General features: G+C 38.0%; 1 protein-coding gene across 3 annotated transcripts in view; it reads right to left on the minus strand.

The window, feature by feature from the left end:
- SLC12A1 (solute carrier family 12 member 1) overlaps positions 1-23,108 on the minus strand; it is a gene marked incomplete at both ends in the record, with an annotated part of 83,318 nt that overhangs the window by 15,181 nt on the left and 45,029 nt on the right. For all 3 annotated transcript variants that reach the window (XM_081292965.1, XM_081292966.1, XM_081292967.1), the window contains 4 exons: positions 1,053-1,196; positions 9,778-9,860; positions 14,194-14,300; positions 16,874-17,014. In XM_081292965.1, coding sequence (XP_081149091.1) covers positions 1,053-1,196; positions 9,778-9,860; positions 14,194-14,300; positions 16,874-17,014 — 475 coding nt within the window. The remainder of the gene's footprint in view (positions 1-1,052; positions 1,197-9,777; positions 9,861-14,193; positions 14,301-16,873; positions 17,015-23,108) is intronic.

Consider the following 23,108-nt stretch of genomic DNA (forward strand, 5'->3'; position numbering starts at 1 on the left):
CGTTGGACTCAAACACATTGTTTTTGTGAAAAATGTCATTTAAAGGTGTGTGTAATAAGTAGCAAGTGCTTCCATATCCCTGGGATATCCCAGGAATCCAAGAGTTCCTCTAGTATTTGAGGAGGGGTTATATTTATATTTTGCATCATTTTCTGTAAACATATAAAAATGTTATATTACAGATGAAGTTTCATCCTTGGGCTATAATAGGAAAACAAGCAAATAGAACCAAACCATTTACAGGATTGAAGGTGGCCTGACTTTGAAGGGTTGGCTATTTTCAATCTGAACCAGAGCCTGCTAAGTCTCAATTTGAATCCTGCTATTTGACTTGGAGATACTCCCAGAGAGATATTTGTGCATAAAAAAAGGCATGTTAAATTCTGATTTTCTACCAGCAGAGGTCACTGTGGACCTCATTAAACTCAAACCTGCAAAAGAATTAGACTTTTGAATCACATATTTGTAACAATTTCACTCATCCTTTGGTCCTCTGTCCCTGTGACACAAACCAGACATTCAGAGATAAATTTGCCACTCATCCAAAATCTACAGATAGTAACCAGTATCAGTGAAGTTCTAAGTGTATGGTCATAATTTGTGATAAAAATGTCTCTTTTGAAATTAGGGTTTTAGGTGGGTCCCTCACTTACCTGTATAAGCCAACTTTAATTCCACTGAAATATCTACAATGTAAGGTGAATATATATAAAATAGTTTGGGTATTGGTTCTTAAATTTCTATACCCTTTCCATCTCAATTAAGACATTTCTATTTTAAGTTACTCAATTTGCTTAAGTACTATTTAATTCCAAGACCAAATATTACTATTTTTAAATAATTTCTTTGCAGCAAGATTATACAAATTACTTAGTGATGTTGATAAATGACAATGGCTTCTACCTTTTATCCATGCTACCTTCTTGAAAGAAATCTTTGAATTCTTCCCTATATTCAATGCCATGCAAGTTTTAGAATCAGATTTCTGACTCTTTACAGATGCTCAAATAATGGTTCATCTCAAAATCTTGTAAATTATTAAAAGAACTTACCTTTTTTAGGGGTTGGCTTAGTAATGTTCAACTTGCCAGCTTTTTTAAACAAGCCTCGGATACCCCCACTTCCTTCTTCACACTCATTGTCTTTGATAGTGGCCTCCAGTGCCAGCCTCTCCTGTTCCAACTTCTCTAATTCATCTGATGACAAAGGAGGCTGAATCAGCTACTTAACTCACAGTAACAAAGTTTCTAGGAACAATCCTATAACCATCGTTAGTATTTCAAATGGCATATCAATAATAAAATTATTCATTCACACAACTATGATTTTTTTCTGAAGGATTACTAAAAAGTAGTATATTCCAATAAATTGTATTCATAAAGTAATATCAACTGGCTCAGGAAAAATAGCCCCATATATTAAGCTATAATACATAAAGTTATTGGGTTTTTATTTGTAGGTACAAGAGAGACAATTTAATATCCTTCTGCCTGGCATGGTGGCACATACCTATAATCCCAGCAACACAAGAGGCTGAGGCAGAAAGATTGCAAGTTTGAGGCCAGCCTCCATAACTTAGTGAGGCCCTAAGCAACTTAGCAAGACCCTGTCTCAAAATAAAAAAATAAATGGGCTGGAGATGTGGCTGAGTGGCAAAGTGTCCCTGGGTTCAATAACCAGTGCAAAAGAAAAAAAAATTCTGTCTATCTATATAGATATTAAGGTCCTCCTTATTTACTGCCATCTAAAAACAAACAACCCAATCCACTCTGTATAAGATCTACTATACTGTAAGCCACTGATTTACTGACCTAAGCTACTGGGCCAGAAGTTTTACAACTGAAAGTGACAGAATTGCAGAAGTCCACTGGGTATATGACAGGTATCGAACAATGCCATCTGAATTGAAACACAAAAACTGGAGACCAAGAGTTAACATAAGATAATCAAATCTTATAATAAACCTCTATGACCTTTGAATACAAATTGCAGTGAAAAACATCCAGCACCAATTGCTTCTGTTAAGTAAAATGCTTTGTGGAATAGGTGACCAAAGTCATAACAATAAAAGTGGAGGTTTCTCTGTGCCTGTCAAGAGTTCAGACGCTGGAGTCTGAAACAAGAGTCAAGCTGTGCAAAATTTCCTGCCCAAGGTTTCGGCCCACTCTCCAAGCTTTGATGTTGTGTCTGGCTGCCTTTTATCTTTATTGGATTCTGATTGAAATGAAAAATTCCTCACTGGTATGTAATACGTCGAATCCCTCTTTGACCTCAACCTGCCCTGGACCAAGGTAAATGCGATTTTAAAAGCACTCATGTGACAGTGCTAAACAGAGGACGCTTCTTGCTTACACCGGGCAAGGTGGCACTCTTGTCAGATCTCCTCTTCTTATTGCCTGCTGAGAACAGAGACTTAGAAAATGAGCAATGATGCTCCAAGGGAAGGGGTAGAAAACCTAGATTCAGTGTTACAAAACACTGGTAGGGCTTCTGTAAATGTCAACCCTCAGAGCCTGGTGCCTTATCTATCTTGTGAAGCGAAGCTATACAAACTCTAGATTTATCAATTATGTACTAACTAAATCTGTCAGGACAGTCACATCCCTAGACGATGCTGTTATTCAGCTACACAGAATTGTCTGGCCCCTTTCCAGGTCTTAGCAATTAATCTTTTGCCAGTGGCACGAGATTTAAGGTCAAATCGCCCATGTGATTTCCCCGAAGCTTCAAAGGTTCTCAAGACCAGCAGCTAGAGAAAACCTGGGAAATTAGGCTGATGGTATTAGAGCACAGACAGGAGTTGCTTACCCCTGATGTTGAAAGGTGAAGACAAGCTGCACTGCAGAGGGGGTCGTGACCCATAATGGTCTTGCAGCTGGCTTTACGTGACATTAGTTATGTCATTTACTTTTTCTATGCCTCAGATTTTCTATATGTGAAATGGAAAATTGTAACCCTTTCTCACCCTATTAGTTTTGCAAAAAAGAATAAACTACTGTTTTTGCATAGCACTTTGGTGCTTCTTAAAGACCAGAGCAATAGCTATATCCTATTGTATATTTATGCAACTTCTGGAAATGACCCTATTTGAGCAAAGCAAACGGAGTATTTTCAAAAGCCTGGGAGTTAAGAGCTACTATTCATTATACACTTTGGGGGGTAACAGGGACTGTGTTGAATTTTATTCCTTCCGAAACAACTCAGAGAGAGTTACTATTATTATCCTCATTTTGTAGATGAAGCCACTGAGGCTCACAAAGGTGAAGTAACTCATCTGACATCACCAAGCACATTATAGTGTTCAAAGGCAAAGAGATAAGCTTGACTTCAAATCTGTGCTTCCCACCATGACGACCTTCTTGTGGCTAACTACTAGTACTTCACAGTTGTTTGGTTAACTTCCCCCTCTTCATCATTAGATGAACTTAAAACACTTTCAGGAGCAGAGTGTAATGCCAAGCTAATCACCCAAAATGAGAACCCTTCAAACATGTCATTTTAAAAGGAGGACTCTACAGATGTGGATATATATAGGAAACTGCCCCAGAGCAGCAGCATCTGCAGTCAGACTTTGCTGTCACTGCTCTGACCGCACCCTAGCTGCTATCCAGCCTTCTGGGATATTGCAGGGGCCCAGCTCAGGGTGGTGGGGGTAACCTTTCTACAATCCTCTGGAAGGTACTTATTTATGAGCTTCTTTAGGGGCAACTGTAAGGGCTACCCTGGGGAGGGAGTTCTCTTTTCTTTTTCTGGCCGGCTCTAGCATACCCTGTGATTAGCCACTAATTGCCATGCTCTTTGTCCTCCAGTTTGGACAAAGAAGGAAAAAAGATAAATCCTCTTTTGTAAAGGAGTCAGCTGGCTGAGCAAACTGGGAGCTGCTCCAACATTTTGCTTGAAGGTATGTCCACAGCCCATCCAGAGCAAACGGAAAGATCCCAGGCCTGAGCAACAAAAGCAAATTTTGCTTCAATGCTTTAGATTCAACAGTTCTCTCAAAGGCTGTAGAGACAGGGGCTGACAGACAAAGTCTACTGTAGAATCTGAAATGACTTGCTTTGCCATCTTGGATTTTCAGATCTACATGGTGGTGTGATTCCCACTTGCACAGTGATTCTGAAAATTCTTATTAGAGTTAATTCTTAATTATTCACTTTGTAGATGATCTAAGGCCTCCTTCTGTGCACTTCCCACTTTTTTCACATTTCAGTGCTAAATAGAAGTGATGTTTTGATTATCTGTTCTTCTGAATTATCTATCTGGTGTAATTTATACCTCTGTTTGTATGGGAAATCAAGAGTAGACTTTGTCAAAAAATGTTTCTTTCAACAGGAATACTGGCTAGTTGACTCACAAAATATACCCTTAATCATGTGGAGAGCAAGCCAAGGGGTAATGAATAGACAGATTATAAATTGATTTCCACTAGGCTGACAAAGATTATTTATTCCATTACTACAACCCTCCCCCATCACTACTGCATTTTAATGTTCACAAATTATAGAGCATTTTCCACCTAGTGTCTCATTTGATACCTATGCTGGGGTACAGGCAGAGCTGGTGCTAGTCTCTCCGTTCTGCTAAAAAGGCAACATGAGCTCAGAGAGTTCAAGTGATTTGTTCAAGGCTGCACAGCTAGTTAACCAAGCCTTGTGCTTCCAATTTTAGTGTGTACCCCTCTTTACTTTCTTCTTCATTGGTAGGCCCTGACCAAACATCTGCTTGTCCTTCTCTCTTTTCAAGATTTTAAGAGAATATCTGAGGTAACAATGGTGGAAGCAAAACTTACATCTTAATGGTCTCTGGGTCCAGAGTGCATTTCTAACCAGTTTCTTAAATTCAATTCTCAGAGATAACAAAGAGTGACTCCTGAGCCCTGTCTTGATGCAAATGCCCAAACTGCTTTGAACAGTAGTTACTATATTTTTCAAGTGCTTCATAAATTGATTGTATGATAACCAGTTGTAGTGCCTATATTTTGAAAGTCAATTTCCTTGTCAAAATTGCCTCAAAATGCTCTATCAGTCTTTTGGTTTTTTAATTTTTTTTTATAAAGATGTCTTTTAGAAATGGGCATTGGCCTCAAATTACCATCTGCTTTAAATCTTAAGGACAGAGAGCAGTCAATTATCTGACAACAGAAGGTAGAGCAGAGAAACCCACTGGGGAATCATATCCTCTCCCACTTTATAGCATCTTTTCTCTTTATTAATTATTAAATCATGATTCTTTCCTTGGTCAATCAACTCAAAGCCATAAATGCCCATATGAATCTACGGGCCAAACACCAGGTGAAGTCTAGTTGAATTGAAGGCAGGAAGCAATCCTGCAGTGGTCGCCTTCCAATCAAGTAATTATTTACTACACTGCCATCTGTCTTTATTTTGCTAAGCCACTCTATCAGACACAGCAGTATCACCATGCTCTGAGATGGTCATAAATCGTGCAGTACTTACACAGAATACTTGACCACAACATATTGCAAATCACGTTTCATCACTTCATTTCCTATCAGTACAATTTGGACTCTTTGTTGTAATTGGCAAACTTGCTAAATACCCCTGGGAAGTGAATAATATGAAATGTTGCATTTTTTGTGTGTTGTCAGGAAATGAATTAATTTATTAAGAGAAACTATCAGTCATCAATATCAGGGGAGATGCAGCTGTGTACAAGTTAGGATGTTACATGCACTGATCTTATTTATATGAAAAGTTATCCTTTTCATATAATCCTGTGACATGGCATAGAAATAATTGTCATTAGTGGGTAAATTACCTATAAAGCTGATTTCTATTCACTGCTTTATTAACTACAGTATATGGGCGCTCTGCATTGCTAATATTTCCTTTAAATTATAATCTGTGATGACACTGTTGTGCCTGCATTGGAAAAGCTATGATGATAATCATTAACATAGTATAATGCAATACTTAAGATTTATCAGGCTCTTATTAAGCCCTATATTACAGCATAATATAATGAAACACAAGCTTATTTCTTCCAATTCAAAATCTAAAATGAGATTTGGGTCATAAATTGCACAAACTTCAAAATAACGCATGAAACTGCAGTGTGGAGTTAATTTCTATCATTATTCTGTTGTTTTTCCTCATGTTCTTCATTTATTTGTGTAACATTGCTTTTTCTTTTGTTTACCCTCAATAGTTGTTACTTATAATTATTTTATTAGCATCTGACTGTATTTTCCCTTTCTTGACTAAGAAGCAGAAATATTTCAAACATCAAAGTTGATTTAAATAGGATACCTCCCTTGGGAAATAAAAAAAAGGGATGCAGTTCACTGCCAGGATTCTTTAAGAAATGCCACAAAATTTGGTGGCTATGTTGCATTATGGAAATAAATTGATGGTGTATTTTGGTGAATGGAGCAATGAGGGGTGGGAGTAATATTTGTCAGCTACATTGCATCTTTCATTTTGAAGAAATCAATATGATATTCAAAGCAAATGTGCAATCTAAATACAAATAGTTTGTTTTTCATTCTTATTTTTTAGGTGGAAAAGCATTATAGCACAAAAGCCAAAAAAAATTAAAATAAAAACTAGGGAGGTGGTAACAGAGCAGGTTTCTGAATATTAGATTATGTTATTACCCTCCAAGTCAGTTCTGTCTTACCAGAGACAAAAACCAGCCCTCATGGTGGACGTTTGAAGGATACATGAAGACAGTCTTGCCCTCTGCCCACATCTCAGATATCACCATGGCCTCTCATTACGGAAGTCATCACTATCTCTAGCTCTCTTTCTTAAAAGGTAGAATAGCAGCTTCAAACAGACAAAGGTCTGGTTTCCAGGTTTACGCACAAATCTGCCAATCTCATCATCAACGCTCACTTCCTTTGCTCCAATTTTAGATGAAGCATTTTTCTTTGTTCCTCAGACCAACTCTTCTCTTCATGCCTTTCTCTTGATTACCTCTTTCTCTTGAATCTTACTCCATGAGTTGTCCATTTCTCCCCTCTATCTTTAATCTCTGTCACTCTCTTGTGCCCATTTCCACCGTCTGGACACATGCTAGGTCTCCTGCTTTAAGGTCTATAGATCTCCCATAACAAACCACCTCAATCTCATTCCCCCCCCCTTACATCCTACCTTCTCAAAATGTTTGGCTGCAGTCATAATTCTCTGTTTAGTTATCTCATAGTCTCTCCTCCACCCACTGTGAAACGGGTGCTGACAGTATTTCTCTAGAGAAGCTGCTCCCTCTGTCCTCTCCTCCCCTGCTTCTTCTTTGGGGACCTTTTCATATGCCTTGGAGCTCTCAAATACACACACTCTGGGCTCCATTTTTCAGAGTTATGGTTTCAATATCCACCTTTTCTATGACGGCCCCTTAGTTAATTTGCTAGAACTGCTATTAAAAAAATAATAAATATTGGGTGATTTAAACAATCGAAATTAATTTTCTCATAGTTTTGGAAGGTAGAATTCCAAGATCAAGGTGTCCACAGAGATGATTTCTCTCTGAGCACTTTGCCTGGCTTGAAGGTAAGGACATAGTGACCCTTACGTTTGTCTCCTACACTCTTTTTATAAGGACCCTAGTAATACTGAATTAGGGCCTACTAACATGACCTTGTTTTACCTTAATAACATCTTTAAAAAACCCTATCTCTAAATAGAGTCTCATCCTGAGGTACTACGGTTAGAACTTCTACATGAATTTGGTGGTAGGGGGCGGGCCTGGGACACAATTTAGTCAGTAACATTTGAATCTGTATTTTAGGCTCAGTTTATTTCTTTGAGACTGGGACTATTAACTGCCCAGTGGATACTTGCAGCAGGTTTTCCCATAGGATACTGTCTGAAATTGCACCCGGTACCTCATTAACCCTGTGTTTGTTCCCCATCTCTATTGGTAGTCCCACCACTCACTCACTCAGCCAAGGACTTTTTCTTCCCTCCTCCCTTTCCCGTTTCCTACACATCCAATCAATTCCTCATGTTGCTCTTCTTCACTCTGAAATATTTCTCAATTTTGTCCTTTTCTCTCCATCTCTATGGAGGCACCTGTAGTTCAAGCTGTTGCCTTGTCTGTTTTGGTCTGGATGTGAGTTTTCCTCCAAAAGTTCATGTGTGAAACAATGCAAGAAAGTTCAGAGAAGAAATGACTGGAGTACGAGAGCCTTAACCCAATCAGTGAATTAATCCCCCTGATGGGATTAACTGAGTGGTGACTGGAGGTAGGTGTGGTGTGGCTGGAGGGGGTGGATCATTGGGGCATGGCTTTGGGCTATATATTTGTATTTGGAAAATGGAGATCTCTTCCTCTGCTCTCTGATCATCATGTGAGCTTCGTCCCTCCACCATTTCTTCTGCCAGGTTTTTCTGCCTCACATAGAGCCCTGAGGAATTGAATTGACCTTCTATGGACTGAGACCTCTGAAACTGTGAGCCCTCAAATAAACTTTTTCTCCTCTACAATTGTTCTGGTGGGTCTTTAGTCATAGCAGCAAAAGAGCTGACTAAAACATTCTCTCACTTTGATTATTGCAGAAATCATTTTTATACGTCTCTCTGTTTCTGTTCTAATCCTCTTTGAATCATGTGCCATATAACTGAAAGACTATGAACTCTAACCCATGTTGGACCATATTACTCCCTTCCTTAAATCTCTTTGATGGTCCTCATTATCTACAGAATATGGCCCACATTTTTTAAGATGACAAATGAAGCTTTTAAAGTCTAGATCCTCTTTATGGGGGGCAGCCTCATATTTCATTATTGTCTACTTCATATACTTTTCACTTCAGTAACACAAATCTGTCTCTGGTTGCCCATGTATCCCATTCTGCCGTACTCTCATGTCTAACCTTTACTGATGCTCTCCTATTTGCCAAGAATGCTGTTCCCAAACCCTCTCTTTTTTTTTTCTCTCCCTCAACATTGCCTAATTATCTCTGACTCAACCTGTAATTCTCAAATCAAACATCCTCCTTTCAGCCTTTCAGGGGTTAACTCCCACCCTCCTTAATGCTTTATTTATACCTATTATCCATTACCCTTACTAGGATGTGAGTCTCCTGGGGGTACAGACCAAGTTATTAATCTACCCAGCATCTTCACCTACAGTATGCCTACCAAAATATCCCCATATCTTAGTGTCATATCATCAGTGGGCTCTATTTTAAAGTTCAGTTGAAGAGATGAATTCATGATCTGTCCTAATTTTTTAGTAATTCTTTGAATATGTTCTTTATTTCAAACACAAAGAGGGTATGTTTAAAATCTGAGACTAAACACGTATACCAAATTCTCTACAGGGAAAAAATAGTCACTAATCTGAATTAGTGTTTCTGCCTCTGACTTAGATTAGTGATTCACAGCATGATACATTCAGACTCATTTCCATGTTAGCTACACACCAGTTCATAGACTCTTAAAAGGAAAATATATGTTTTTCTGAGGAAGGAATTAATCTTCATTTTCTAAAACATCTTGCAGAAATTAATTTGGCAGGCTATTTTACTGAAGGTGCTATTTTCCTTGATGCTGGCTTTGTGGTTTTGTGATTAAAAAAAATTGATGACTACCCTAAATTATCCTACATTTACGATTAACAGGGCAAAGGCCACTTGTGTTAAAAGTGGGAAAAACACTGGGGAAGTGTGCACACATGAATCAGCCCAGAATTGAAGCCTGGGATTTTGTCCATATTGTGTACTGTTCTTTTCCCACCACCTAGAACAATGTCAGGCACATAGTAGGTGCTTACTAAATATTTGTTGATTGAATAAAGAAGGTAGATACATACCTTGCACCTGAAGAACCTGAGAGATGTCAAACCCTTGGCTGATTCTGACTATGACCACGCCAATCTCAAAGTCAAACGCATCACTGAAAGAAGCAGCAAAGTTGTTAGTGTTTTAAATGGCTCCTCTAATATTCAAGCTTTGGAATATTATTAAACTTGCATCTTAGCTTGGTGGTAGTTCACGGTAACTGCAGGTAATGTCAGGGGCTTGGGAGGGTGTGGCAGGAGGATTGCAAGTTCAAAGCCAGTCTCAGCAACTCAGCGAGACCTTGTCTCAAAAAATAAACAAGGGCTGAGGGTGTGGCTCCGTGGTTAAGTGCCCCTGAACTCAATTCCTGGTACCAAACAAACAAACAAACAAACATAAACAATCCCTTGCTTCTAGGATTTTGATATCATGAAACCATCAAAATTCACTTTAGAATTCAGCCAAAAGCTGATGCTTCTTCTCTTTGTTTATTCTCCTCTTCTACTTTTAAAAAATAATTCTGGGTACGGTAACCAATTAACTCTGCAGCCAACTCAAATAGTATTAGTAACTAGAATTTTGCATAAGAGTCTGTCACAGGGGCTGGGGATGTGGCTCAAGCGGTAGCGCGCTCGCCTGGCATGCGTGCGGCCCGGGTTCGATCCTCAGCACCACATACCAACAAAGATGTTGTGTCCGCCGAGAACTAAAAAATAAATATTAAAAATCCTCTCTCTCTCTCTCCCCCTCTATCACTCTCTCTTAAAAAAAAAAGAGTCTGTCACATACTTTTAATATAAGTAAATCTTTTATAAAGTAAGCAAAACAATCACTGATATATTTAGAACAGAGTGTTTACTGGTTGCAAAGAACCTTTGAAATTCTTAGCCTCCCTCCCTTTCATGAGGATTACATTTCTGGCACCAAGTTCATGGGTAAAAATCTCTCCACTTCCTCCAAGGAACTTTTTTCCATTGACTCTGGACAAGTCATTTGAAGCAATACTTTTCACGGCAATCTGAGACAGTTGAAGATGGTTTTTGTGCCTTCTCTATATCCAACCCAGTGAGATTAGACCATCTGGAAGAGAACTGAAGGCTCCTTCCTTTATGTCTGCTCTTGTAGCATATGTTTCCACTGGTTGAAAATATGGAAGAAGTCAATTAATCATTTGAGTCATCTAAAATTTTTTTCTGTGGGAGTTTCCTTGTTCAATCTTCTATTGAGGAAAACCAGAATCTTTTACCATTGGCAACCCTCTCTCAGAAACAATGCAGCTTGTGATTGTCTCACCTTATGCAAACAGGTTTCCAATAAACAAAGTCAACCTAAATGTTCAGACAATGTTACAAATAAGTTCAAGGCAATATAAGTATCCACTCAAAATTTAAACTATGGATGATATTCATTTAACAAAATAGGTTAATTCTAACACAATTTGCCACAAAGTGAATTCCACACAAACAAATCTTGGTTCTAACCATGCTTGATTATTAAAAAAAAAATAGACAATGTGCCTCACAAAATATCTTTGGATTCTGTGTTAGACAGAATAATGTCCCCTCCCCCAAGGATGTTTTAATTCCTGGAATCTTTAAATCTACTCCTTACATGTCAAAAAGGACTTGGCAGATGTGATTAGATTAAGGACTTTGGAGAGATTATCCTCAATTACCTGGGTGAGCCAACTATGGTAACAAGGGTAGTTAAAAATGAAATTAGGGGCTGGGGATGTGGCTCAAGCGGTAGCGCGCTCATCTGGCATGCGTGCGGCCCGGGTTCGATCCTCAGCACCACATACCAACAAAGATGTTGTGTCCACCGAGAACTAAAAAATAAATATTAAAAAATTCTCTCTCTCTCTCTCTCTCTCTCTCTCTCTCTCTCTCTCTCTCTCTCTCCCTCTATCACTTGCTCTTTAAAAAAAAATAATGTCTGTTTCATTCTACTATCTTTCTTAAAAAAAAAATGAAATTAGGAGGCAGAAGTGGAGGTTAGAATAATGAGATGCAACCGGGATTTAACAGTCATTGCTGAGTTTGCAGATTGAAGAAGGAGACCATGAACCACCCCTTCAGGTGGACAACCTTTAGAGCTGAGAAGCCAAGGAAAAGAATTTGTTCTAGAGCCTCCTGAAGGGAACAGAGCCCTGTCCACACTTTGATTTTGGTACACGAGGCCAAAAACTGTGTGGTATTAAGCTGATGAATTTGAGTTAATTTGTTAAGGTGACCTAAAAACTAAAAGAGATTCTAATTAAAATTAACCCATATTTAAGAATGTTTATATAGACACTTAAAATCTTTTATTCAAAGAAAAATGATAAAAATACCACACCCATGTAACAGTAGCCTGGTGTTAACAATAACACTATACTATACTTTAATCAACCAAAAAATCAGAAAAGGAAATGCAATACAGAAATGCATGATTGTCCTCCTTCTATGTTAACCCCATTTCTGTTAGTGAAGTCCTTTAACTTTACCAACACAGGCAGGTTTACACTAGTACAGATGTGAACTACCTTAATATTGAATTTTATTACCAAGAAGACTAATTACTAATTTGTTGTAAAAGCCAGAGGCCTCCTCGGTTCAGTGATATGGGTTTAGTAGGTCAACTGGGTTTTGGTCCCTTTGGTGTCTTAGAAGTTGGAAGACAATCTCAAATAATTTTGCATCAAATAATGAACTCCTTGAAGACACACATTTCTTCTTATTTGCTTTTTTGTTCTCTCTATCCCTTTTGTTCTCTCAGGTATATATGAAATTTCACTGAGGAATCTGAATAATCAAAGGGCAGATCCAATCCATTTGCAAAAATGTTCCACAGGTGACTGATTGTGATTCTAAATATATCAAAATTCTGTTTGCTGGGCGGGGGCTGTAACTCAGTGGTAGAGCGCTTGCCTAGCACATGTGAGGCACTGTGTTCGATCCTTAGCGCCACATAAAAATAAATAAATAAAATAAAGGTATTGTGTCTATCTATAACTAAAAAAAATTTTTAAATTCTGCTTGCTGATTCTGGAGAAATTCTGATCCCAAACTCCTGGATTAGCCATTACCTACTGAATTTAAGAGTACCAGCAGGAGCCAGAAGGCAGCCTATGGATTACAGGCTTTATATGTTGGCATACAATGTATTTAACATATAGGTGCCTTACATTAGAAAGACTGTTGAGTGAATTTGTTTGGTCAGTAATGCATATAATTTCAGAAGATGAAAGCTAGTTTCCTATGATTCTTTTCAATAGAACTCAGAATGCTTTTGTTATAAATTTGCCTGAAATGATGACAAAATGCAGAGCTCATTACATGCTGTTTTTGAAGGGGTGAGGATTCCTGCCTTGTGTGGAGTGGATGTCTAGGTGCAGCTGTACCTCTTAGGTATGAAGTCAGAGCCTGTCCTGATCCCAGACACAGGAAACCTTCCACTGTTATTGTTGACGCAAAAGATGGCTGTTAGGCATCTCTCACACTGCCCCTCTTGTCTGATTATGTATTTTCATGCCTAGAATAAAGGTTCAGTTTTCTAGAGTGCATCTCCCTGTATTTGTGGCCTTTGTTTCTCTTACTCAAAAGAAGAAACCAAGCCAGGTACTATGTGGATGTCCATGAACTTCTGGAGGCTACATAGCATTGAGATCATTGTGTTTGAACTTTAAGTTTATATGATTCTGGTTTGGAAGCTCACCTTGGTTAATTACTAAACTGTGATTTTTTTCCCCACCATATTACTTAATTTTTACAGTATCTTTCCTTATATAATGGGAACAAGAATAGTACTTATTTCAAAGGTTTCTTAGGAGAATTAAATGAGAAAGTCCAAGTTAAAGATGTCAGCCTGGAGCTTGCTTGTCTTTTCAGGTCTATCATTATTTTTCTCCCAAGACTCTTGAAATGTTTGGCTATTAGTTGTCACATACCATTTAAAACTCACATTCCTTACATAAAGCAATGCTGCTACCCGGTAGCAGAAGCACCTGGCATATGTGATTTCTCTATCAACAGAGAGAGAGAGAGATCTGGGGCTCTGAGACAGTGAACACATTATACAAAGCGTAGAACATGATGTCTGAAATGAGTTCAACAGCCAAACCCAGATTCCAGGTGTTCTGAAGGAAAAATTTCTTCCTTTTCTCACTGTCCTTTGCTTTTAATCTTGTAAATAGACTTTAAGGTTGTAGCTCTAAACAGTTACCTTTTTCTTTGACACATGTTACCCTTCTCCCTCCAGCCTCCTGGGACATTCTGAGTCTCTCCAGTTCTTATTGGTGGTGTTTTTGTTTTTATTTTTAACTTTGGTAAATAATTGAAAGGACCGGGAGCAAGTGCTCTTTTCAGACAATTTAATCTGGCACAAACAGTGTTCTGTGCAGTACAGGTTATGTACTACCCTGGTTAGTGCATTATAAACAAGAACTCTTCCTGAAAGCCATCACTTACTGTATGATTCCCACGTAGTTCTCAATCTCTGCCAAGGGAGCTTTCCTCCAGTTTTTTTTATATCCAATCACCAGAGTGTTTGGCTTCATTCTTCCTAAGCCTGAGGCCTAAACAGAGGACATAAACACGTGGGCAATCCCACTGCACCAGGAAACTACCACTACAAATGAAAAATAATGTCCAAAGAGCACTGAAGTAATGTTCTGAAGATTCTGAAGATTAGATTACATTTTAGTGCATGTCCTTCATGCCCGTACCCAAGCATAAAATAGAAAGATTAGTTCTAAATCATCTCAGCCATAAATGGATTTTAGATGACAGAAATGTAGCTTTTCTAAATTAGCAGTCATTTGCATTTCTTCTGACACACTCATTAAAATGGTTCAATAATTTAAAATCAAGTAAGGGCCAGTTTAACTGTTGGTATGCATGTTATAACTTAGTGGTTCAAAGCTCATTTCCACCTGTTATATCCATAATGTCATTAGCAATAAAATTCATGTTTGGGAAATTCTTATATACAAGGATCACTGAAACCTCTCATATTATTTATTGAAGAATGACTGAACTTTGTTTCCAAAATCTAATCCTCTTGCATGATGATATCATTAATAGTCACATTCCACATTAGATATTTCATTTCCCCCCATTAGATGACAGGATATGGCTCCCAGTTAATCAGATTTAATTTGGCAATATTATCAAGCGTCTATTAATTGCAGAGTGGTATGTTAGGTGCTGTGAGAGAATACTGCAGTATCTTCATTGGCATTAAGGAACTTAGAATAAGGTGGAGGAGACAAGATATGCACAAATAATTGTAATATAAGTATAAATGTAGAAGGGACTCCATAAGGAAGCCAGAGGAAGAAAACTTGAATTCTAGCCAACGATTCACAGGCAGATTCATGGGAGAAGTGGCATTTGCTTTGAGTCTTGGAGTCTGATTAGATGTTGACCAGTGAAGATAAGGACAGCAGTGAGAGTAAAGAAGGCCATTCTGGCACGTGGGAAGAGTTAAAGAAATGACTAGAGTTGGACATTTTTAAAGAGATAGGAAAAAGATAGGTACTAAGGGAGGGTCCCTGAATTAAGCTTTGCCTCTAATGCATTTGGTATACTGCTCTTAAAAATACACAGATAGCCCAAGAGTTCCTTGGAGCCATTTTTTTTTTTTTTTTTTTTTTGCCCTTGGCACATACACAGCAGTATGGATATTGTCTTTTCCCTAGCTACAGTCTAGGGATATGGTCATCTGCACTGTAACTTCTTAGATACAAAGAAAACTTTATTCAAAATATTGTAATTGGCAGTGTTTGACTTCAGTGCCACTCAGTCTTGCTCTTTTGCCATGACCCCTCTGTACTCCACCTTGATTTAAAGAAATTCATGTGAATTTATGCATGCTCAGATTTTTTATCATTCATTCTGGACTAATCTAAGAATTCTTTTCCATGCCTATGTCTTTTGTCTCCCTGCTCTGACTCTCTACCTGCTTGTAGTCCCATTCCTGGTTGAAAGTTTTTATCATTTTACAAATATTCTGTGGTTACTTTGTATTAAATGTATAACCTTCTCAATATATTTAGCCAAGAGCTACTGCAAAGTAATTCATTACTGAAAGAAAAATCAGCATTTTGCAACAACACCTATTTCCATGCTTTAGCAAATTAATAACAGACGAAAAGAAGCTTATGGTGGATAACAGGCCTTTTAGAAATGACTTCTCTGCATGTACAGCTACTTTACAATTGCTCTTTGGGTGCATTGCAGTCAGAAATGCATCAAATGCCCTTAATCTCCAAAATATTATTGCTTAACAAGTATTTTCTTTTTCCTTGCCCACATAAGCATCAGAGTAACCTGGATGCATTCTTGAATTCTGACACTCCTAACTATGGCAACTCTGAAAGTCAAACACTCCATTTGGTATCCATACTGTGGGGTTTTTCAATTGTATTACAGTCAAAACGTTTAGAAAGCCAAGCCCTACACTTCTGAGAGTCTCTTGGATTGTTTTTAGGATTTTTTTTTTTCACTCTACACTGCAGAGATGGGAACTATGGAAAGATTTTATGTACTTACTATGGAAGAGGTAAAGAAGGAGATGGAAAAGGGAAGAGCGAGGGGGAAAATGTGGATAACTGTGGGCTTTTATGTTGCGCTATAGAGATTATTACATTTTATTCAACATTCTGGAAATAATTCAGGTGGATAGGGAGATTTTCCACCCTGATCACCATGCATTTATTTAGTTGAGTCTAGCAGCTGCCCTCACACCATTTGCAAAAAAGAAAAAGAAAAGAATGCCTGACTTGAGCACTGCAATATGCAGTATGAAATGCAAAAATAGTTTGAAGTTTTAATAGGATCCTGAATGTCGTCAACCACCAGAACAAATTTACATTTCAATAAGTATGGGGATAGAATGTGTGCCGGTGGCCAAAGGCAACCTCGGTTTCTGTTTCCAGTGTATCTTTCCTAGTTCACTGTAATAGAACCTCTCTGCTTTTGTTCTAGCTTTGTCTATCCCCAGGAACTCAGAATGAATTCCTTACCCATCTGCATTAATCTCTGATGCTGGGCTGCCTGACTGCAGCCATTTGCTTCAGGAGCTTCATTAACATGGAATGCTAATTATATTTTGTCTCTATGCTCATTCCCTCAGTGCTAGCCTTACCTGAAGGAGACTTCGGACACCATCTCTGAAGCAGTCTGCTGCCACTGCGGCATAGAAAGCCTTGATTTTGTTCTTTATAAGCCAGGCCTGTTTTTTAGCCATGCCACTGTTCATCTCCTTAACACACAGCTTGCGCGGTCCCTGTACGACACAATGAAATATTGGTTAGAAGTCTGCTATTGTACATCATACTGCTGTTGTTTTTCTAAAGGACAAAAATAGCTAGCAATGCCCTGTTGAGTTAAGAAATGCGGAAGAGGGAAAAACACCTCCCTAAACAGAGTTCACACGGATTCAACCTTTTGGAGAGGACCTGTGTTGCTCACATTCACTTTCCACCCAAAATGTCTAAGCTTATTAACACCTACTTAATTAACTGCATCATACTGAAAGAAAGAGAAAGCAGAGGGCATCATGACACTTAAGCAAATACTCCAAATGTGATTGAAGAGGCTCAGGATAAATGCATAATTCAACCTTTGACTCCATAGTGGGAGCCACTTTTAGTAACACCAAAGAAATCTCAGCTAGAGCCTCGTTTTAAGAAATGGACAGAGCTCTTGGGAATCGGACCATGGTGAGCTGCAAATCCTGTCACGAACTGCACATCTTGATAACTCTGTTAGGCTGAGGCGTTGCTTTTTTTGTGTGTGGCAAGAATACCCTTGTACCACTTTTCCCTGTATAATGTTGACAGGCTTCTACTCAAATGTATTCACATTTCCTTCTCACTCAGTGAATGTGGTGGGAACAAAAGTTCACATATCTAGGTCATAAGAAAAGCAGAAAAGGTTAAGAGACAAGGAGGCTTATTGTAATGGTAGTGAAGGCATTTCATAATTTCAAGATTTTTAACTAAATTTTTATTCTTGTTTCTCCTTTCTTAAAGGTCCAAGCTAGCTTTTTTTCTTCTTATGTTTCATTTCAATTCAAATGGCATTTCCGATTAATCTACCATGTGCTCCATAGACAAATCTAGTATTTTCATGAAAATTCTTTCAATTCATAGAGAGATCTGTGTTTTGTTCAGATGTCTTAGATTTCATATGAGTCTCTTGGGATCTTGATGAAGCGCAGTGTTAGGTCTGAAAAGGGCTCAAGATCTTGCATTTCTAACAAGGTTCCAGGTCAAATGACTGCTGCCGGTCCTTAGGCCACACTTGGAGTGACAGTCTTCAAAGGACTTTGATGGGAGAGAAAAGGCATGAGGATAATATATGAAAAAGAGTTCAGGCTTTGGAGACAGACAGAACTGGTCTAAAATCTAAGCTTGGCCATGTTGGAGGTAATTGATTATTTCTGAGCTTCGAAATTTTATTCTAGACATGGGGATAAACTCCCTTTCTTTCATGGTTTAAGTAGTAATAATAAGATACCTACTCTCTCTGGGAGGTGATAGATGCTTGTCCAAACTGATATGTATGATCTTAAATGAATGTTCACAATCTCATTGGAGCCCCAGACTTAGTGGTAATTTATCACTGTGTTTGTTCAATATTGGAGCTAAAAGGACACTGAATTTGGATTCAGAATTGGCTCCAACATTGACTGGCTGAAACCTTGGTTGTGTCATTTGTCCCCTCTTGAACTATGTTCTTTTATTTATGAAAATAAGGCAACTGCCTAAGTTCTCGCTGCCCCATGTGCCAGGCCATCTACATGTTGCTACTGAGCTTTTGAAATGTGCCCAGTCCACACTGAGACATATTCAAAGTTTAAAATACATACTGGATTTTGAAGCCTTAGTACAAAAAAAAGGATGTAAAATATCTCAAAATTTCTATGTTGGTTGCATATAGAAATAATATTTTGGATGCACTGAGTTAAATAAATTATTTAAAAAATTTAACCATTTCTTTTTGCCTTTTTGATTGGCTACTAGAAAAATTTAAATAACACAATGTGTCACATGTTATGTTTCTTTCTTTTTTTGGTGGGGGAGCAGGAACCAGAGATTGAACCCAGGGGTACTTTACCACTGAGCTATATCCCCAGTTTTTATTTTATTTTTTATTTGATGTTGATAAATTGCTGAGGATCTTGCTAAGTTACCCAGGCTGGCTTCAAACTTCCAATCCTCCTGCTTTAGCCTCCTGTGTTGCTAGAATTACAGGCACGTACCACTGCGCCCAACTAATTTTCTGTTTCAATTGGATTAAGTTCTTTATGTGCTTAATTATTTTCCAGAATATTTTCTAGAACCTACCAATTTTCCAATTATTGATTTGTATTAAAGTTAAAAAACAAAAACCTTCACGGAAGATAAAAAATGCAGAGGCATAAGAAGGATAGTTACTGAACCAGAAGGCCGAGACTAAAGAAAGGTATGTCATTATGGATCAAATTTGGCTCAGGTCTCCAGACTGTTGATGCATTTTGAACCACCAGTCCTTTCTTGGGCAGTCTAAGTCTACAAATGAAAGAAAGCATATTTTACTGAGGGAAGTTCAACAGTAACAACAACCATTGGAGTGAAGAATCACCAATAGCTAAGAAAGATGTTGGGCCATCAGGATATTGAGTGGGACCTCGATGACTCTGAACCCCTGGGGAAAATGGCATTTATTTAAATAAATACAGTCTAATGTATGTCTGTTAGTATTATAAAAATCTAGATTAAACATTAATTGTGACAAGAAGATTTATTTTAATGACTAAGTTTCCCCTACTGAGAAGTCATAAAAATATTTCATGCAGAATCTCTTTTTGCTAAAAGCAATTATAATATCTTCCTAGCACACTTACTAATGTGTAGCGAGGCTGCAGTGCCAACGTCGTAAGGATAAAACAAACTAACAACTAGAGGAGACATACTGGAATACACTTATTCATCATTCAAATATGTCATACTCCCTAAAATGGATTTCCCCACCCAATTAATGTGTTACAGAGATTAGCTTCAGCTGGCATAGAAAACAGGAACACATAAATTAATTCAGGATTTGAACAAAGAAACTTTTAAAAATGTTGTATATATTATAACTTGGACAATGATTTGAAAAGGAGTAAAGAATTTCTAATTATTGAGTCCAGAAGAATCTGATGTGACACTGCTTCAAATAAGTGAATATTATGAAAAAGGGTTTTGCAAAGGAGTTCCAACACCATTAAGGATCAAATAGAGGAATGTAGGCCAAGTGCAATGTTCTTTCCAACTTTTATTTCTTAAAACATTGAGAGTCTTATTTGTCTGTCTTTGTTGTCATTGTTTCTCTGGTTGGAACTGTGAAAAAGAGAATTTTTCCCTTTCTGATTTGGTCCATTTTTCATCTCGCCATGCATCCTAGTGCCCATTCATAGGTCATTTCATTCCTTCTGTATTTGGTCATGTCACTATTTTATTAACATCATGACAGAGAGTCACTGACAAAAGGAGAATAGATGCATCTCAAAAGAATGCATTTTCTTCTTGGTGGGTGTGAAGGTTGTGATTAGGAGAAGATTGAAAACAGAAGAAAAAACAAGAATTTCAGTTTCCCCAGGGTTATCCGGGCTCAATTGTCTTCCATTATGCCATAGAGTTAGGAGATGGTTAAGTTTTCTTGAGAACTTCTCAAAGAGAAAATTCAAAGAGAGCTTTGGATTTTATTAAGGGATTTTATAATTTTCAGGAAAAGAAAAAGAGGGTAATAGCAGAGGTGAAACATTAAAAGGGGGTCTACTTGAGGAAGCTCATCAAAAAGCATCTTTTTTCCTCATTCACAATGGGAAGACAGGACAATCAAAGTTAAAACAGTATTAAAGAGCAGGGAAAATAGGAACCAAAATAGTTTTGCATCCTGGCACACAGATGTGAAATAAAGAGAAAAATATCCATAAAACTCAGATACATTGTTGCTGAAGATAGAGAGCCACAGGTCTAACTGGTGATAAAGGGGTCTTGAGTTTGATCTGTACTGGTTATTTCATTTCAAAAGGATAAAAGTGTCAACCGTTCTTAAGTAGGAGAGGTGGAATGGTTCCCTGTAATTTTATGTTGTTGAACTATATAAAGTTGCTGGCATAAACAGTTTTGATCAACAAAAATGTAAGTTTTGTGTGATTCAGTCTGTCATTTTTCTTACTGTTTTAAAATAAAAAATAGAAGTGATCTTGGATAAAAATCTTTATTTTTTAGCCACTAGCACGGCACAGTGTATGTGGTTAAAAAAAAGTATATATATATATACATGTACTGTAATAGAGTCAAAAGTCCTCTGCAATTTTAAGACAGAAAAGAGGTGAATGGTACTTTTTTTTTTTTTTTGCAAGAATGATTTTATCTGATTTGTATTTTCAATCCCAAATCAACTGACTCAACTTTCACTGTACAAAAGCAGCTGTTTCTTATCTGTTGTTCAAAAGAACACTGTCTTGATGTAAAACTGAGAGGTAGATAAGTGAAGGACTGCTGATCTCTGTCATGTGATGCCTTCTTGCACAGGACAGTGCAGTGCGAGCTAATCCCACCTGATTTTAGGGCAGAGCACAGTGTACCAGAGAGTTAAGGGGATATAAACTCAAACTAAATTATTTGTAATGATTGGCTGCAGTATCTCTCTATCCACTATTAATGACATAAACACAGAAACTAATTGAAAAAAGTACATACGTTTGTCATGATACATAGAGTGGAACTGGTGGAGGTTAAGATTTGCAACACTGGGGCTGGGGATGTGGCTCAAGTGGTAGCGTGCTCGCCTGGCATGCGCGGGGCGCTGGGTTCGATTCTCAGCACCACAAAAAAGTAAAATAAAGATATTGTGTCCACCTAAAACTAAAAAATAAATACTTAAAAAAAAGATTTGCAACACTTAATACTTGCTTCTTGCTGAGCCCACTGAACTTGGCTATGCTAAAAACTGTGATTTGATACTAGAAGGTGAGTCCTACTCACTCTTGCCTTTCCATGGTGATTGGAATGAGGTACAAAAGAACAAAATTATTCACATGTTGGATATAAAGCCTCTTGAGATTAGAAGACGTCACTGATTTGTTATTTGTAGTTCAAATGAGAAGACCAGACAATGTTTTAAAAAATTCTAAGATGGATTTCTTGAAAGGATCGTCAAGATTGTTTTGATGAAGGGTCCCTTATCTAAAATCTTAAGGCTGAATAAGAAAAAGGCAAGAAGAGGGAGAAAGAGGCTTCAGTGGGTTAGTATAGGAGTTAGTCAGACAATTGGGGCCCAGAAAAAAAATAAATTACTTTTATTTCATTTTTAGCAGCTTCAAGGGCTATAATTTCTAGGTCTTTAAAAATGCCATAGTTAAACTGGGCATGGTGGCACATACCTGTAATCCCAGTGGCTCTAGAGGCTGAGGCAGGAGAATTGCAAGTTCAAAGCCAGGCTCAGCAACTTAGCAAGGCCCTAAGAAACTCAATAAGACCCTGTCTCTAAATAAAATACAAGAAAATAGGGCTGAAGATGTGGCTCAGTATTAGAATGCCCCTGGGTTCAATCCCCAGTCCAAAAAAAATTGACACAGTTAAGCCAGATGTGGTGGTGCATGCTTTTAATGCCAGCTACTCAGGAAGCTGAGTCAGGAAGACTGCAAGTTCAAGGCCAGCCTGGGCAACTTATTGAGACCCTGTCTTAAAAAATAAAATAAACTCTGGGTGTGGTGGCACACACCTGTAATCTCCAGTGGCTCAGGAGGCTGAGACAGGAGGATTTCAAGTTCAAAGTCAACTTCAGCAATTTAGCGAGAACTTGTTTCAAAATAAAAAATGAAAAGGGCTGAGGATTTAGCTTAGTATCTAAGTATCCCTGGGTTCAATCCTTGATATCAGAAATAAAATAAAAATAAAAAGTGAATTGGGCATGTAAGTCAGTGGTAGAGTGCTTGTCTGGCATGTTGTGAGGCCCAGTACCTCAGAGGAGGAAAAAACAGCCTCGATTTCAGGAAATGGCAACTATGATCACAAGCTCTCAACTACCCACCAACACCAAAAAGCCAGTGAATTGTGGGTCTTGCTCCTTTCTGTAGTATGAGCACTTCAAACAAGGGCTTAATGGCAGAAGGCCACAGAGCAGTGGAGCAGAGCTAGCTGTCTCATGTCTGGTAGGAAACATATCTCAATGTTCCATCATGACCAAACAGCTAGATACCCCAAAAGATCAAAATTCAGTGCCCGGCTTGTTTTTTAAGAGAGGATTCTTTAGGTCTTTGTTTTTGTCCTGTATTTCTGAAATGAAAATGGCAGCCAGGTATATCAAACATAACTATAATGACAATAGCAGGATCAATGATA

Source organism: Spermophilus citellus (genome assembly GCF_964194105.1).
Source record: "Spermophilus citellus genome assembly, chromosome: 4".
Taxonomy (NCBI): Eukaryota; Metazoa; Chordata; class Mammalia; order Rodentia; family Sciuridae; genus Spermophilus; species Spermophilus citellus.